The following is a 15,597-nucleotide window of genomic DNA, read 5'->3' as shown; positions in this document are numbered from 1 at the left end:
ACACCCCAGCAATCAAGTTTCCTTCTTAGCACCTAACTGAAGACTACTGTCCAGCAATACAACACTGCCAGCGAACACTCTGGAGATATCCTATCATTCACATCAGCATACCAGCATCAAATTTTCAAAGAATAGATTCAACTTACCTGCTCACCAGGGAACTCCCAGGTGAAGTCCACCTCTATGTCAATTTCTCCAAGAGCTGTACAAGTCAAATTAAAGTTTTCACCCACAGATACAGAGTTTGACGAGGCTTTGATTTTAGCCAATGGAGGGGCAGATGGGTCTGAGAGAGAAAAGTGCAAAGTTTACTTTCATTTCACTTTCTTCACTTTTCGTACATGTTTATGAAGCACCCTCGTCTCTACCATGAAGGTCAAACCTCATTGATAATAAGGTAAAACCTACATGTTATTGAAATTGGCTCAATTTAATGGAGAGTTGGTCTTGGGAAAAAAGGCTTGGCTAAATGCCAAAAGTCACACTGGGTAAACTGGATACAATTCTGTAGATGTAGGAATATCTTGCTGAAGTTTTTCAGTCTCGGTTTCAGATTGGACTTTGCGCTTCATGCATTACGACTGGAAACTAGACTTCAAGAAATAATTAATTGACAATAAAGCACTTTGGGACATCCTGAATTCCTACATTTACCTGTAGTCATGAAAGGCACGATATAAATTCAAATCTTTCTTTTTACCTTTTTCTCAAGGCTGTATAAGAAATCTTTAGGAGAGCGTCACTACCACTACAGTTCTTAAAGTAGGGTGAAATAATTTGAGATGACAATTTCCTATAGCTGCTCAGCAACAACAGCTAACATCACTTGTTTTTTTACGTATGCACTTTTCAGTCTCTTAGAGTCAGACACTAATAGAAATGTTCAGCACGGAAACAGACCCTTCAGTCCAACTTGTCCATGCCATCTAGTTATCACAGCCCAATCTAGTCCCACCTGCCAGCACCCAGCCCATTTCCCTCTAAACCCTTCCTATTCATATACCCATCCGGATGCCTTTTAAATGTTGCAATTGTACTAGCCTCCACCACTTCCTCTGGCAGCCCATTCCACACACGCACCACCCTCTGCGTGAAAAATTTGCCCCTTAGGTCCCTTTTGTATCTTTCCCCTCTCACCCTAAACCTATGCCCTCTTGTTTGGACTCCCCCTCCCCAGAGAAGAGACTTTGTCTACCATGCCACTCATGGTTTTAGAAACCTCTATAAGGTCACCACTCAACCTCTAACATTCCAGGGAAAACAGCCCCAGCCTATTCAACCTCTCCCTATAGCTCAAATCCTCCAATCCTGGCAACACCCTTGTAAATCTTTTCTGAACCCAATCAAGTTTCACAACATCCTTCTGATAGGAAGGAGACCAGAATTGCATGCAATATTCCAAAACTGGCCTAACCAATGTACTGTACAGCCGCGGCATGACCTCCCAACCCCTGTACTCAATACTCAGACCAATTAAGGAAAGCATAAAAAACGCCTTCTTCACTATCCTATCTACCTGCGACTCCACTTTCAAGGAGCTATGAACCTGCACTCCAAGGTCTCTTTGTTCAGCAACACTAGCTAGGACCTTACCATTATGTGTATAAGTCCTGCTAAGATTTGCTTTCCCAAAGTGCCAGCACCCACCTTGCATTTATCTGAATTAAACTCCACCTGCCACTTCTCAGCCCATTGGCCCATCTGATCAAGATCCCATTATAATTTGAGGTAATCTTCTTCGCTGTCCACTACACTTACAATTTTGGTGTCATCTGCAAACTTACAAACTATACCTCCTATGTTCATATACAAATCATTTATAAATATGACGGACCAATCCTTGTGGCACTCCACTGGTCACAGGCCTCCAGTCTGAAAAACAACCCACCATCACCCTTTGTCTTCTACCTTGTCTTCGAGCCAGTTCTGTACCCAAATGGCTAGTTCTCCTTGTATTCCATGAGATCTAACCTTGCTAATCAGTCTTCCATGGGGACCCTTACTGAAGTCCATATTGATCATGTCCACCACTCTGCCCTCATCAATCTTCTTTGTTACTTCTTCAAAAAACTCAATCAAGTTTGTGAGACATGATTTCCCATACACAAAGCCATGTTGACTATCCCTAATCAATCCTTGCCTTTCCAAATACATGCACATCCTGTCCCTCAGGATTCCCTCCAACAACTGATGTCAGGCTCACTGCTCTATAGTTCCCTGGCTTTTCATTATCACCTTTCTTAAATAGTGGCACCACATTAGCCAGCCTCCAGTCTTCTGGCACCTCACCTGTGATGATCAATGATACAGATATCTCAGCAAGGGGCCCAGCAATCACTTCCCTAGCTTTCCACAGAGTTATAGGGTACACCTGATCAGGTTCTGGGGATTTAGCCCCTTGTACACATTTCAAGACATCCAGCACAAAGTTTGGGAGAAGATTTGTAGCTTGGGCGCTCGTCGTTGTGGTTCTGTTCGCCGAGCTGGGAATTTGTCTTGCAAACGTTTCGTCCCCTGTCTAGGTGACATCCTCAGTGCTTGGGAGCCTCCAGTGAAGCGCTTCTGTGCTGTTTCCTCCGGCATTTATAGTGGCCTGTCTCTGCCGCTTCCGGTTGTCAGTTCGAGCTGTCCACTGTAGTGGCCGGTATATTGGGTCCAGGTCGATGTGTTTGTTGATAGAGTCTGTGGATGAGTGCCATGCCTCTAGGAATTCCCTGGCTGTTCTCTGTTTGGCTTGCCTTATAATGGTAGTGTTGTCCCAGTCGAATTCATGTTGCTTGTTGTCTGTGTGTGTGACTACTAAGGATAGCTGGTCGTGTCGTTGCGTGGCTAGTTGGTGTTCATGTATACGGATCGTTAACTGTCTTCCTATTTGTCCGATGTAGTGTTTTGTGCAGTCCTTGCATTGAATTTTGTATACTACATTAGTTTTGCTCATGTTGGGTATCGGGTCCTTCGTTCTGGTCCTTCTCAGACAACAACTCACCAGAACGAAGGACCCGATACCCAACATGAGCAAAACTAATGTAGTGTACAAAATCCTATGCAAGGACTGCAGAAAACACTACATCGGACAAACAGGAAGACAGTTAACGATCCGTATACATGAACACCAACTAGCCACGCAACGACACGACCAGCTATCCTTAGTAGCCACACACAAAGACGACAAGCAACATGAATTCGACTGGGACAACACTACCATTATAGGGCAAGCCAAACAGAGAACAGCCAGGGAATTCCTAGAGGCATGGCACTCATCCACAGACTATCAACAAACACATCGACCTGGACCCAATATACCGGCCACTACAGTGGACAGCTCGAACTGACAACCGGAAGCGGCAGAGACAGGCCACTATAAATGCCGGAGGAAACAGCACAGAAGCGCTTCACAGGAGGGTCCCAAGCACTGAGGATGTCACCTAGACAGGGGACGAAACGTTTGCAAGACAAATTCCCAGCTCGGCGAACAGAACCACAACAACATCCTGCACCTCCTCCTCTGTAATCTGGATATTTTTCAAGATGTCGCCATCAATTTCCCCACATTCTGTATCTTCCATTTCCTTTTCCACAGTAAATACTGATCCAAAATACTCGTTTGTCATCTCCCCCATCTCCTGCAGCTCCACACAAAGGCTGCCTTGCTGATCTTTGAGGGGTCCTATTCTCACCCTAGTTACCCTTTTGTCTTTACTGTATTTGTAAAAACTCTTTGGATTCTACTTAATTCTATTTGCCAAAGCTATCTCATGTCCCCTTTTTGCCCTCCTGATTTCCGTCTTAAGTATACTCCTACTGCCTTTATATTCTAATAAGGATTCATCGATCTATTTTGTCTATACCTGACACATGCTTCCTTCCATTTCTTAAACAATTTCTTTAGTCATCCAGCATTCCCTACACCTACCAGCCTTCCCTTTTACCCTAACAGGAATATACTGTCTCTAGACTCATGTTATCTCATTGCTGAAGGCTCCCCATTTTCCAGCCGTCCCTTTATCTGCAAACATCTGCCCCCAATCAGCTTTAGAACGTTTTCGCCTAATACCATCAAAATTGGCCTTCCTCCAATTTAGAACTTTACCTTTTAAATCTTTTCCATCCTTTTCCATCACTATTTTAAAACTAATAGGATTATGGTCATTGACCCCAAAGTGCTTCCCGACTGGCACCTCAGTCACCTGCCCTACCTTATTTCCCAAGAGTAGGTCAAGTTTTGCACCTTCTCTAGTAGGTACATCCACATACTGAATCAGAAAATGTTCTTGTCCACACTTAAGAAATTCCTCTCCATCTAAACCCTTAACACTACTGCAGTCCCAGTCTATGCTTGGAAAGTTAAAATCTTCTACCATAGCTACCCTATTATTCTTACAGATAACTGAGATCTCCTCACAAATTTGTTTCTTAATTTCCCTCTGACTATTAGGGGATCTATAATACAATCCCAATAATATGATCTTAGTTCTCAGTTCAAACCAAGTAATTTCCCTGGATGTATTTCTTATCCCTTATCAAAAGCGCCACTCCCCCTCCTCTCTTACCTCCCTTTCTATCCTTCCTGTAGTATTTGTATTCTGGAACATTAAGTTGCCAGTCCTGTCCATCCCTGAGCCACGTTTCTGTAATTGCTATGATATCCCAGTCCTTCTGGATGCGTCAGATAGCACCAGTGTAATTGCTTCATGAAACATGTATACATATATACAAAGGAACCTCGATTATCCGGCATTCGATTAACCGAGTTTCCAATTATCCAAACAAGATCGCAAGGTCCTGATGTTTGGCTAACTATGTTATCCGACATTTGAAAATCCGGCACTTGATTAACTGATTGAAATATGCCCCGACCGTGTGCTTCGGATAATTGAGGTTTGTTTGTACTGACAACTGAGGCTGTAGATTAGTGGTAGTGTCACAATCCCTGGACTGGGAGGCCAAGATTCAAGTTTCACCTGCTCGAGAGGTGTGTAATAACATCTCTGAACAGGTTGATCAGAAAGAAAAAGATTACATTTTTAAAAATACATATACTCACAATTGGTAAATATGAGGAGATATTTTGTAGAGCTCTGCATTAATCCTTGATAACTTGCCACACAGTACACTGTGCCAGCAAACAATGGCAAAGCCTTGTGGATAATGAACCCTTTCTTCACATCAAATGTGATTAATTTCCCATTTACCGGAATCACCTCAGGTGGAAATTCCCGGTGCAGAGACACTTTTGCAAGAGGATTTGTCACTTGGCAAGGTAATCTTGTGGGCCTGTCAGTGCGAAGCTGTATGGCTTCATAATAATCATTTGTTGGTACAAACAGTTCACGTGGATCTGGAGAGAGAAAGAGAGAGACCAAATTACGTTTTTATTTATTAAAACTGCAAAGCTAACTTGTACTTATTCAATGATTTACTTCCTTTGAAATTCACAATTTCAAAGCAAGTTTCCAATTTTCTGGTGGAAAACACACTCGATTTCATTTGAGTAGAGACTTTTATTTGCAAACCAAAATCAGCCATTGAGAGGATTTGGCATGCAGGCATTGCTCTGCACATGTTACATGGAAACACCATCACCACCTTCAAGGTCCCCTTCAAGCTATTCACCATCCTAAATTGGAAATATATCACTGTTCCTTCAGTGTCACTGGGTCAAAACTCTGGAAATCCCACCCTAACAGCATTGTAGTTACAGGTTTTCTAGACTCCCCTACCAGGGAAATCATCTAACCTGTGTCTAGCCAAAATTGCTGGTGAAACTCAGCAACTCTGGCAGCATCTGTAGGAAGAAAACAGAAACTGACAGTTCTGATGAAGTGGCACTTGATTCGAAACGTTAATGCTACTTTCTTCCCACAGACACTGCCAGACCTGCTGAGTTTTGCCAGCAACTTTGTTTCAGATCTCCAGCATCCATATCTTTGTTTTATTACATCCTGCATCTAGCCTGCCTAACCTAGTTAGAATTTTATATATTTTGATCAGATCCCCTCTTATTCTTCTCAACTCTAGTGAATACAGGGTCAGTTGAACCAACCTCTCCTCATACAACAGTCCTGCCATCCCTGTATCAGACTAGTGAGCCTCTGCTGCATTCTCTGTTTGACAAATAAGGTTTCTCTAAGGTTGAGAGACCAAACCTTCACAGAATACAAGAGCAGCAGATACATGGGAGCACCACTACCTGTGAGTTAATCTCCAAACTACTCACCAACCTGAACTAGAACCATTTCACTGTTCCTTCAGTATCACTGGGGCAATATTCTGTAATTCCCTTCTTTACAACATAGTGGGTCTACCTACATTAAATAGATGCCATCAGTTCAAGAATACACCACCTTCTCAAGGGCAATGAGAAGCCATATCCACTTACCATCATGTAAATTCTTAAAATATTCTGTTACTATAATGGCCATGCTTGATTTGATATCTTTTGTATCTAAGATTGTAGGAACCAAAGGGTTTCTTAAAAGCAAATTTCTGAGAAGATTTTTTTTCCTCAGTACTTTAACATTTGCTATTGCTAGGGCTCACTCATTTTGTACATTGTGCACATTTTGTGAATGGGCATCGAGGTGGTATGGAGATGGCGTACTGGGTACAGGGGAGCATTAAGAGTGCTGAGGGGAATGGGGCGAGATGGAGGGGACCCAATTCTTTTCCATGTACCTGGAACAAGGTTCCAGGGAACTGCAGCAGGGTACTTAACCAGGCTGCCTCAATACTCACTGGCCTGGTAACAGCTTATGATCTGTTCCCAGGGTTGGCAGGACTGACCTTATCCCATCCCTGTCAACTGAGAGTGAAAACTTCAAGTAACTGAGTCCTTAAAAACAAAACAATTCTGCTGCTGCTGCTGCTATGTTAATGAAGATCTGGCCTTCAGTATTGATAAATATATTATTGGTGAGTGGGTGTCACTCAATTACAATCATTTTCCTTCCATCGTTTTGCTAATGATTGTTTTTACAGAATCCTTCCAGTGTAAAAACAGGACATTCAGCCCATCAAGTCCACACCAGCTCGCTAAAGAGTATCCCACCCAAACCCAGCCCCCTACTCTATAATTCTGCATTTCCTGTGGCTAATTCACACAATCTGCACATCATAAGCAATTCAACACAGCCAATCCCTATTACCTGCATATCTTTGGACCAGGACAGGAAACTGGAAAATGTGGAGTAAACTCACACAGACATGGGGAGAATGTGCAAACTCCACACAGTCACCTGAGGGTGGAATTGAACCCAAGTACCTGGCGCTGTGATGGCATATTGAGTATAGGAGAGCATTGAGAGTGGTGTGGGGAATGGTGTGAGATGGAAGGGGCCCAATTCTTCTAACTGTGAGGCAGCAGTGCTAACCACTGAGCCACTCATTGGAAGGAAGTTGACAGGCCCATGATTAGCCTGGTTAAATTGTTCTTGCATTGTTTTTTAGACAGAATACTGTCTGGTCTTTAACACTATAGCCAATTAGACCTGGACCTATGTTATTTACTTTCTTACGACCACATCCTCTTTTGACTAGTATGTGCGATGAACCAAATTGGATGAACATATGAATCTATGAGGGTAGAGAACTTGGGCAAAGACTAGTAAGTTTAAACCACTTTGCACTTGAGATGGTTGACTCCATCAACCGCATTGTTATCTGACACCTCAGAGGAAGTTTGATAGATGGCAAATATGTGCAGCAAAAGCATAGAGTGGTGGCTCAGTGGTTAGCACTGCTGTCTCACAGCACCAGGCACCCGGGTTCAATTCCTGCCTTGGGGAACTGTTCATGTGGATTTTGCACATTCTCCCTGTATCTTCGTGGGTTTGGTCTGGTTTCCTCCCACAGTCCAAAGATATGCAGGCCAGGTGAATTGGCCATGCTATATTGCCCATAATGTTAGGTGCATTAGTCAGGGGTAAATATATGGTAGGGGAATGGGTCTGAGTGGGTTACTCTTCAAAGGGTCAGTGTGGACTTGTTGGGCCGAAGGGCCTGTTTCCATACTGTAGGTTATCTGAAAAAAAGGAACAGAGGAGATTTCAGAAGGAGAGATTTTAGCTGCAAAGTTAGGTTGGAGAAACAGAGTTTGTTCATTTGGAGACTAATAGAGATGTATAAAACTATAGTAAGGTAAGGGGCCGTAAAGGACCACAGTCACCTCTCGCCATTAGAGAGAAAAAAATGATTATGCAGCACAATGAACTCCAGTCTGCAATTGTGGAGCAAGGTACAGAGGTGGGTCTAAATGAACTACCAAAGCTGATATGTGGATTGAACCTATGCTGTTGGCATCCCTCTGCATCACACTCTCACCACCTAAGCTAATGGCCAAGCACAGACAATTATTGTAGAGGAGAAAGGATATGCATATGCTCAGGAAGCTATTTCATGACCAGATGAGGTTGAAGAGTCTTGAGAAATGATGCATTAGCTTAGAGTTTGTGTCATGCTGTAGGGTATATCATTAGAATAAAAAATCAAACGCTTCTTCTGTCTTAGAGTACAGCACCACAAACATCTAGAGCTCAACTCAACAATAGTAGAATTAGAAAAGATTTAGAGAAGGTAGAAAAATAAAAGCTGTTCTCATATTTGTTAAATTTAGGTATCTAAAATCCAATCCATTCACTCAGTGAGCTTCCTTTTTCCACTTGCTTTAAATCTAGAATCAGAATGAGGTCCTCACCTGTGAAGAATACATAAGTACTTCCTGTTTTGGAATCATCCTTTCTGCAGGTCTCAGTGTCACAATCCAATGCCCAGCAACGATATTCACCAGTATCTGCCGCTGTGCTGTTTACTACTGTCAGTTGGCTAAACCGTTCCCGATGGGTAATGCTATGAAGAAAAACCAATTTTAAAATACCATTCAAACGGCAATTGACAAGAATCAAAGATAAGAAATCATGCAGTTTAATATCATTATTCTCCAAAACAGTAGTTCTTATGTCCTTATGTTCAGAGACAGGAGTCGGTTAGGATTGAACTCAATGGAGTTTAGAAGAATAGGGAGATATCTCATAGAAACCTATAAAGTTCTAACTGGACTAGACAGTAGATGCAGGGAGCATGTTCCTGGTGACCACACAGTCAAGAGCCAGGGGGTGACAGTCGAGGACATGAGTTATGTGAGCGCGGTGGCTCAGTGTCAAGTGCTGCAGTCTCACAATAGCAGTGACCTAGGTTCGATTCCACTCTTGGGAACTGTTGTGCCATTTTCCTGTGTCTGAGTGTGCTTCCCCTGGGTGGTCCAGTTTCCTCCCACAGTCGAAAGATGTATGGGTTGGCCGTGGGAATTGTGGGGTTACAGGGTTAGGGTAGGGTGCTCTTTGGTGTCGACTTGATGTCCTAAAAGGCCTGTTTCCACACTGTTAAAGATTCGATGATTTAGGACTGAGATGAGGAGAAATGTCTTTGCTCAGAGAATGGTGAGCCTGTAGAATTCTCTGCCACAGAATGCATTTGAGACTAAAATATTATTTTCCCCAAAAAAAGAGATAGAGATAGTTCTTATGGCTAAAGGGATCAAAAGGTATGGGAAGAAAGCAGGAACAGGATTGGATAATCAGCCATGATCAAAAAAAATGGTGGCGTCAGATCTAAGGGCCGAATGGCCTACTCTAGACCCTATTTTCTATGTCTCTATGATTTAGTTAGAAATAAAAGTGTATTAAACTCTTGCTGTGCTCTTCCAAAAGCTGAGCTACTTAATCCAGTGAACAAATGAGATGCCCAGTTTAACCCTCTGTCTGAGTTGTATTTTCAATGGTGACACTTATCAGATGAAATGATAAACTAAGACCTCTGTCTTCCATTCTCAGATTGATATTAAATTTCCCATGGCATTATTTCACAAAATATATAGCAGTGATATTTTTCACTGTTTCTGACTACTTTTTGTCCCTCAACTGAATCTGAAAACAGATCATCCATTTATTGTCCCATTGCAATAACTAAAACCTTGCTGTGCTAAACAGTGCTTTACAGTGACACAACTTGTGAGGAGTATAGCTCTTTAAATGGATTCCGAAGTCACAGCAGTTGCTATTGTCACAATGTTGATCTTTTTACAAGGTTACTTTGCCCTTGAGTTTTTTCCCTGACAGGGGGTAATTGGCCAGGCTCCAACTAGGCTGGGTTTGAAAGGGTTATTGGGGTCTCATTTGTTTACCTCTAACAGATAATGCCTCCAGCCTTCAGGCTTTCATGTCTTAAAATAACGGGTATCATCAAAGGGGAGTGGCCAGCTAGCTGTGTAGCTAGCATTTGTTTTGATTAGAGTTTTTGATTCAGTTCAGCAGCAGTGTGTGTGAAGAAAGGCCATTAGGGCAAGTCCAGCCGGGTACTCTCCCTCTGACTTCAAGCCTGTAAGCCCTGGTTTGTTTCATTCTTACTCTAAGGATGTTTTCATTGGGATTGTTGCAAGTATTTTCCGAACAGCATCATTAGGTCGGGATAGTCGGTTAGGTTTTTGGATAGAATAAGTTATCCAGTAGTCTATTTTCTGTTCTTTGTGTTTCATTCTGTAATTTTGTAAATAAATTCTGTTTGTTCAAAACATGGCAGTCAGATCAGCTGATTCACTCCAGGAATATCCACTACACACTTAGCTAAAACAAATAACAAAGTTACGGTCTGCGCTACCTGCTTTAAAATGTTTTGAGGAGTAGGGTCGGGTCCATAACAGATTGGGAGCTCTTTGTGGGATTTAAACAGCGAGTAATAGGTGTTAGTGTCTTTTATTTCGGGTGTTGATTTGGTTGGTTTAGACAGGGTTCGGATAGCAATGGCTTTTTCGGTCAGCAAGGAGGTTCTGGAGGTGGAAGAGATGACTTTGGGGGTTTTACAAAAGGCAAATAAGACCACGCTGTGGGCGTTGGTAGACAAACTGGAGCTGAAGTTACCTCCTCATGTGAGGAAAGATGAGATGATCACAGCAGTAGCTCAGTATTTAAATTTGCTGGAAACACCATCAGGATCTGTAGAGATAGCTAAACTTCAATTGCAAATGAAGAAGCTTCAGTTAGAAGCAGAAATTAAACAGTTTGAGTTACAATTAAAACCAGAAGAGAAAGAAAACAAAGGGCTTTAGCAGAAGAGAAGGGAAAAGATCAAAGTGCTTTAGCAGAAGAGAAAGCGACTGACTGTTTGGAGTTTGCACGTTCTCCCCGTGTCTGCGTGGGTTTCCTCCGGGTGCTCCGGTTTCCTCCCACAGTCCAAAGATGTGCAGGTCAGGTGAATTGGCCATGCTAATTGCCCGTAGTGTTAGGTAAGGGGTAAATGTAGGGGTATGGGTGGGTTGTGCTTCAGCTGGTTGGTGTGGACTTGTTGGGCCGAAGGGCCTGTTTCCACACTGTAAGTAATTTTAAAAAAAGAGAAAGAGAGAGATTTTGAACTCCAGAAAATGACACTTAGAAAGGAAAGGCAGCTTAAAAGGCTGGAGATAAAGGCTGAAGGTAGGTTTAGTGAGGAAGAGAGTGAGGATGAGCAAGCCTCTGGTAGTCAGATGTCTAGTCAGAAATTGTTTCAGTATGTTCAAGCATTGCTTAGATTTGATAAGAAGCCTTTTTCATCTAATTTGAAAAAGTGGCTAAACAAATGCTGTGGCCAGTAGCAATGTAGGTTTTGTTAATCCAAACCAAACTTGTGAGTAGAGATAGTAAGGTATTCACATCACAATCAGAGGAGGTATCTGGGGATTTTGAGGAGGTAAAAAATGCTATCTTAAGTGTACATTAGCTTGTCCCAGAAGCCTATAGACAATGTTTCAGGAAACTAAGGAGGGACCTGGTCAAACCTATATTGAGTTTGAAAGGATCAAACAAAGTAATTTTGAAAGGTGGATAAGAGCTTTAAAAATAGAGCAAATCAACACCCAAAATAATTTTGGAGGAGTTCAAAAGTTTACTGCCTGAAGTAGTGCAAACTCATGTGGAAGAGCAGAGAGTTAAAACAGCAAGGTTAGCAGCTGAAGTGGCTGATGATTATGAGCTGGTCCATAAAACACTGTTTGGCTTCCAGAATCAATTTCACTCCATGAGGGATAGAAATTGGAGCAAAGAGAAATCCTCACGTGGAAGAGGAAAGGTAGATCTCAGTGAAGGTCATAAGGGTCACTTTCCACAGGGGGACAAAGAAGGGTAAGAGGGGACAAAGAGGGTTAAAAGTTCCTGTATTTCCATTGCAATAAAGTAGACCACAGTAAAATAGCCAGATGTAGGAAAACATGACAAGTCTGGGAGTTTTGTTGGAATGGCAACAGAAAGCACAGTGGAAGCTAGAAAGCTGCATCAGAGTGTGTGAGCTGATTGGAGGTTGGTTAAGGAGGAAGTGCCGGATCTGCTTAAAAAATATACATGCAAGGGTAAAGTTTATTCACACAGGTCAGGAATAGCAGGTAAAGACACCGGATCCTCTCAGTCAGTAATGGTGAATGATGAGGAGATATGTATTCCTGAGGGACTATTGCCAGAAAAGGTATTGGTAACAGGAATTCATGGTGAGACAAGAAGTGCTCAAGTATATAAAGCGAGGCTAGAGAGTCCAGAGAAGAGTGGAGAATTTGTTGGGGGAGTACTGGACAAACTCTCAGCTCCAGGAATACAATTTGTCCTTGCAAATGATTTAGCTGATTCACTGGTAGGTGTGCCACCTACTCTAGTTGAAAAGCCAGTGGAGACTCAGGCAACTGAAGCAATGCAGGACTTTTACCCTGGAATCTTTCCTGATTGTATAGTAATGAGGTTGAAACAGGAGAGACTAAAGGGTATAGATAAGGAAGTTGAAGTGGCATTAGCAGAGACTTGTTGCTCAGAGACAAAACATAGGTAATATTCAAATATCTTTAGCTCTGCAAAAGTCTTTGAGTAACAGGAGAAAGATGAAAATTTAAAGCAGTTGTATCAAAAAGCATATACAGAAGGAATCTGAATGTATCCCTGAGTGTTATTACCTGAAAAATTATGTCTTAATGAGGAAATGGAGACCATCACATATTCAAGCAGATGACAAATGGGCAGAAATTCATCAAATTGTCTTACCAATAAAATCTAGAAGGGAGGTGTTGTGAGTGGCACATGAGCTACCAATTGGAGATCATTTAGGAGTGAGGAAAAGACAGAATAAAATATAAAGACATTTTTACTGGCCTGGACTGCACAAGGATGTAGCTGAATTTTGCCAGACAGGTCGTACGTGTCAGGTAATTGTAAAACCACAGGCAGTAATAAAACCTGCATTTTAATACCTATTCCGGCATTGCAGGAACCATTTACAAGAGTCTTAATTGATTGTGTAGATCCCCTACCTCAAACAAAAAGTGGAAATCAGTATTTGTTAACAATAATGGATGTATCAACTAGGTTTCCAGAGGTCACTCCATTACGTAATATCACAGTAAAAAGGATTGTGGAGGAATTACTCAATTTTTTTACTAGATATGGACTATCAGAAGAGATACTGGATTAGTGGTGCTGGAAGAGCACAGCAATTCAGGCAGCATCCAACGAGCAGCGAAATCGACGTTTCGGGCAAAAGCCCTTCATCCTGATGAATTGGGATAAATTATTGAATTACCTTCCTGAGAAAAACTGAAATGACCTGAAAGAGTTATTACTATCACATGGGGAGATATGAGGAAATAGACTAGGAAGTATTAACCTAATTGTGCATGATGTAGATATCAGCGATGCTATTCCGATTAAGCAACATCCTTATAAGCATAACCCTCTAAAGTTGGCAGAGGTTCAGAAGGAGATTGAACTCATGCTCCAAGATGATATAGTTGAGGAGTTACAGTGACTGTAGCTCACCTATGATAATGGTACTAAAGCCAGATGGTACCCAACAGTTATGTGTGGACTATCGCAAAGTCAATGCAGTTACAAAGACTGATACATAGAACATAGAACATAGAACAATACAACGCAGTACAGGCCCTTTGGCCCTCGATGTTGCGCCGACCCAAGCCTACCTAACCCAAACTAACTCACTATCCTCCATATGCCTATCCAATGCCCGTTTAAATGCCCATAAAGAGGGAGAGTCCACCACTGCTACTGGCAGGGCATTCCATGATCTCATGACTCGCTGAGTAAAGAATCTACCCCTAACATCTGTCCTATACCTACCACCCCTTAATTTAAAGCTATGCCCCCTTGTAATAGCTGACTCCATACGTGGAAAAAGGTTCTCATGGTCAACCCTATCAAAACCCCTAATCATCTTGTACACCTCTATCAAGTCACCCCTAAACCTTCTTTTCTCCAATGAAAACAGCCCCAAGTGCCTCAGCCTTTCCTCATATGATCTTCCTACCATACCAGGCAACATCCTGGTAAACCTCCTCTGCACCCGTTCCAGTGCCTCCACATCCTTCCTATAGTATGGCGACCAAAATTGCACACAATACTCCAGATGCAGCCGCACCAGAGTGTTATGCAACTGCAACATGACCTCAGGACTCCGGAACTCAATTCCTCTACCAATAAAAGCCAGTACACCATATGCCTTCTTCACCGCACTATTTACCTGGGTGGCAACTTTCAGAGATCTGTGTACATGGACACCAAGATCCCTCTGCTCATCCACACTAACAAGTATCCGACCATTAGCCCAGTACCCCATCTTTTTGTTACTCATACCAAAGTGAATCACCTCACACTTACCCACATTGAACTCCATTTCCCATCTTTCTGCCAAGCTCTGCAGCTTATCTATATCCCGCTGTAACCTGACACATCCTTCCTCACTGTCAACAACTCCACTGACTTTCGTATCATCCGCAAACTTGCTCACCCAACCTTCTAGCCCCTCCTCCAGGTCATTTATAAAAATGACAAACAGCAATGGTCCCAAAACAGATCCTTGCGGAACACCGCTAGTAACTGCACTCCAAGATGAACCTTTACCATCAACTACTACCCTCTGTCTTCTTCCAGCCAGCCAATTCCTAATCCAAACCTCCAACTCACGCTCAATGCCATACCTCCGTATTTTTTGCAGTAGCCTACCATGGGGAACCTTATCAAACGCCTTACTAAAATCCATATACACCACATCTACCACTTTACCCTCGTCCACCTCCTTAGTCACCTTCTCAAAGAATTCAATAAGGTTTGTGAAGCACGACCTGCCCTTCACAAAACCATGTTGACTATCCTTGATCACATTATTCCTATCCAGATGTTCATAAATCCTATCCCCTACAATTCTCTCTAAGACTTTGCCCACAACAGAAGTGAGACTCACTGGCCTATAGTTACTAGGGTTATCCCTACTCCCCCTCTTGAACAAGGGAACCACATTTGCTATCCTCCAGTCTTCTGGCACTATTCCTGTACACAACGAAGACATAAAAATCAAGGCCAATGGCTCTGCAATCTCCTCCCTTGCTTCCCAGAGAATCCTAGGATAAATGCCATCAGGCCCAGGGGACTTATCTATTTTCACCCTTTCCAGAATTTCCAACACCTCTTCCCTACATACCTCAAAGCCATTCATTCTAATTAATTGTGATAATTGAATAATAAATCTCAAATTCCGCAGTTGGAAAACTGTGTTGAAGAGCTGGGACAAGCAACTTACATTTCT

General features: G+C 42.4%; 1 protein-coding gene across 1 annotated transcript in view; it reads right to left on the bottom strand.

The window, feature by feature from the left end:
* LOC140491949 (platelet-derived growth factor receptor-like protein) overlaps positions 1–15,597 on the bottom strand; it is a 29,267-nt gene that overhangs the window by 5,491 nt on the left and 8,179 nt on the right. The window contains exons 3-5 of the mRNA XM_072590451.1: positions 8,693–8,844; positions 5,045–5,338; positions 147–286 (exon numbers count right to left, since the gene is read on the bottom strand). Of these exons, the coding sequence (XP_072446552.1) occupies positions 147–286; positions 5,045–5,338; positions 8,693–8,844 (586 nt within the window). The remainder of the gene's footprint in view (positions 1–146; positions 287–5,044; positions 5,339–8,692; positions 8,845–15,597) is intronic.

This window comes from Chiloscyllium punctatum, chromosome 20 (genome assembly GCF_047496795.1).
Source record: "Chiloscyllium punctatum isolate Juve2018m chromosome 20, sChiPun1.3, whole genome shotgun sequence".
Lineage (NCBI taxonomy): Eukaryota > Metazoa > Chordata > Chondrichthyes > Orectolobiformes > Hemiscylliidae > Chiloscyllium > Chiloscyllium punctatum.
Note: the sequence above shows the minus strand (reverse complement) of the source record. Positions and strands in the feature narration are given on the sequence as shown.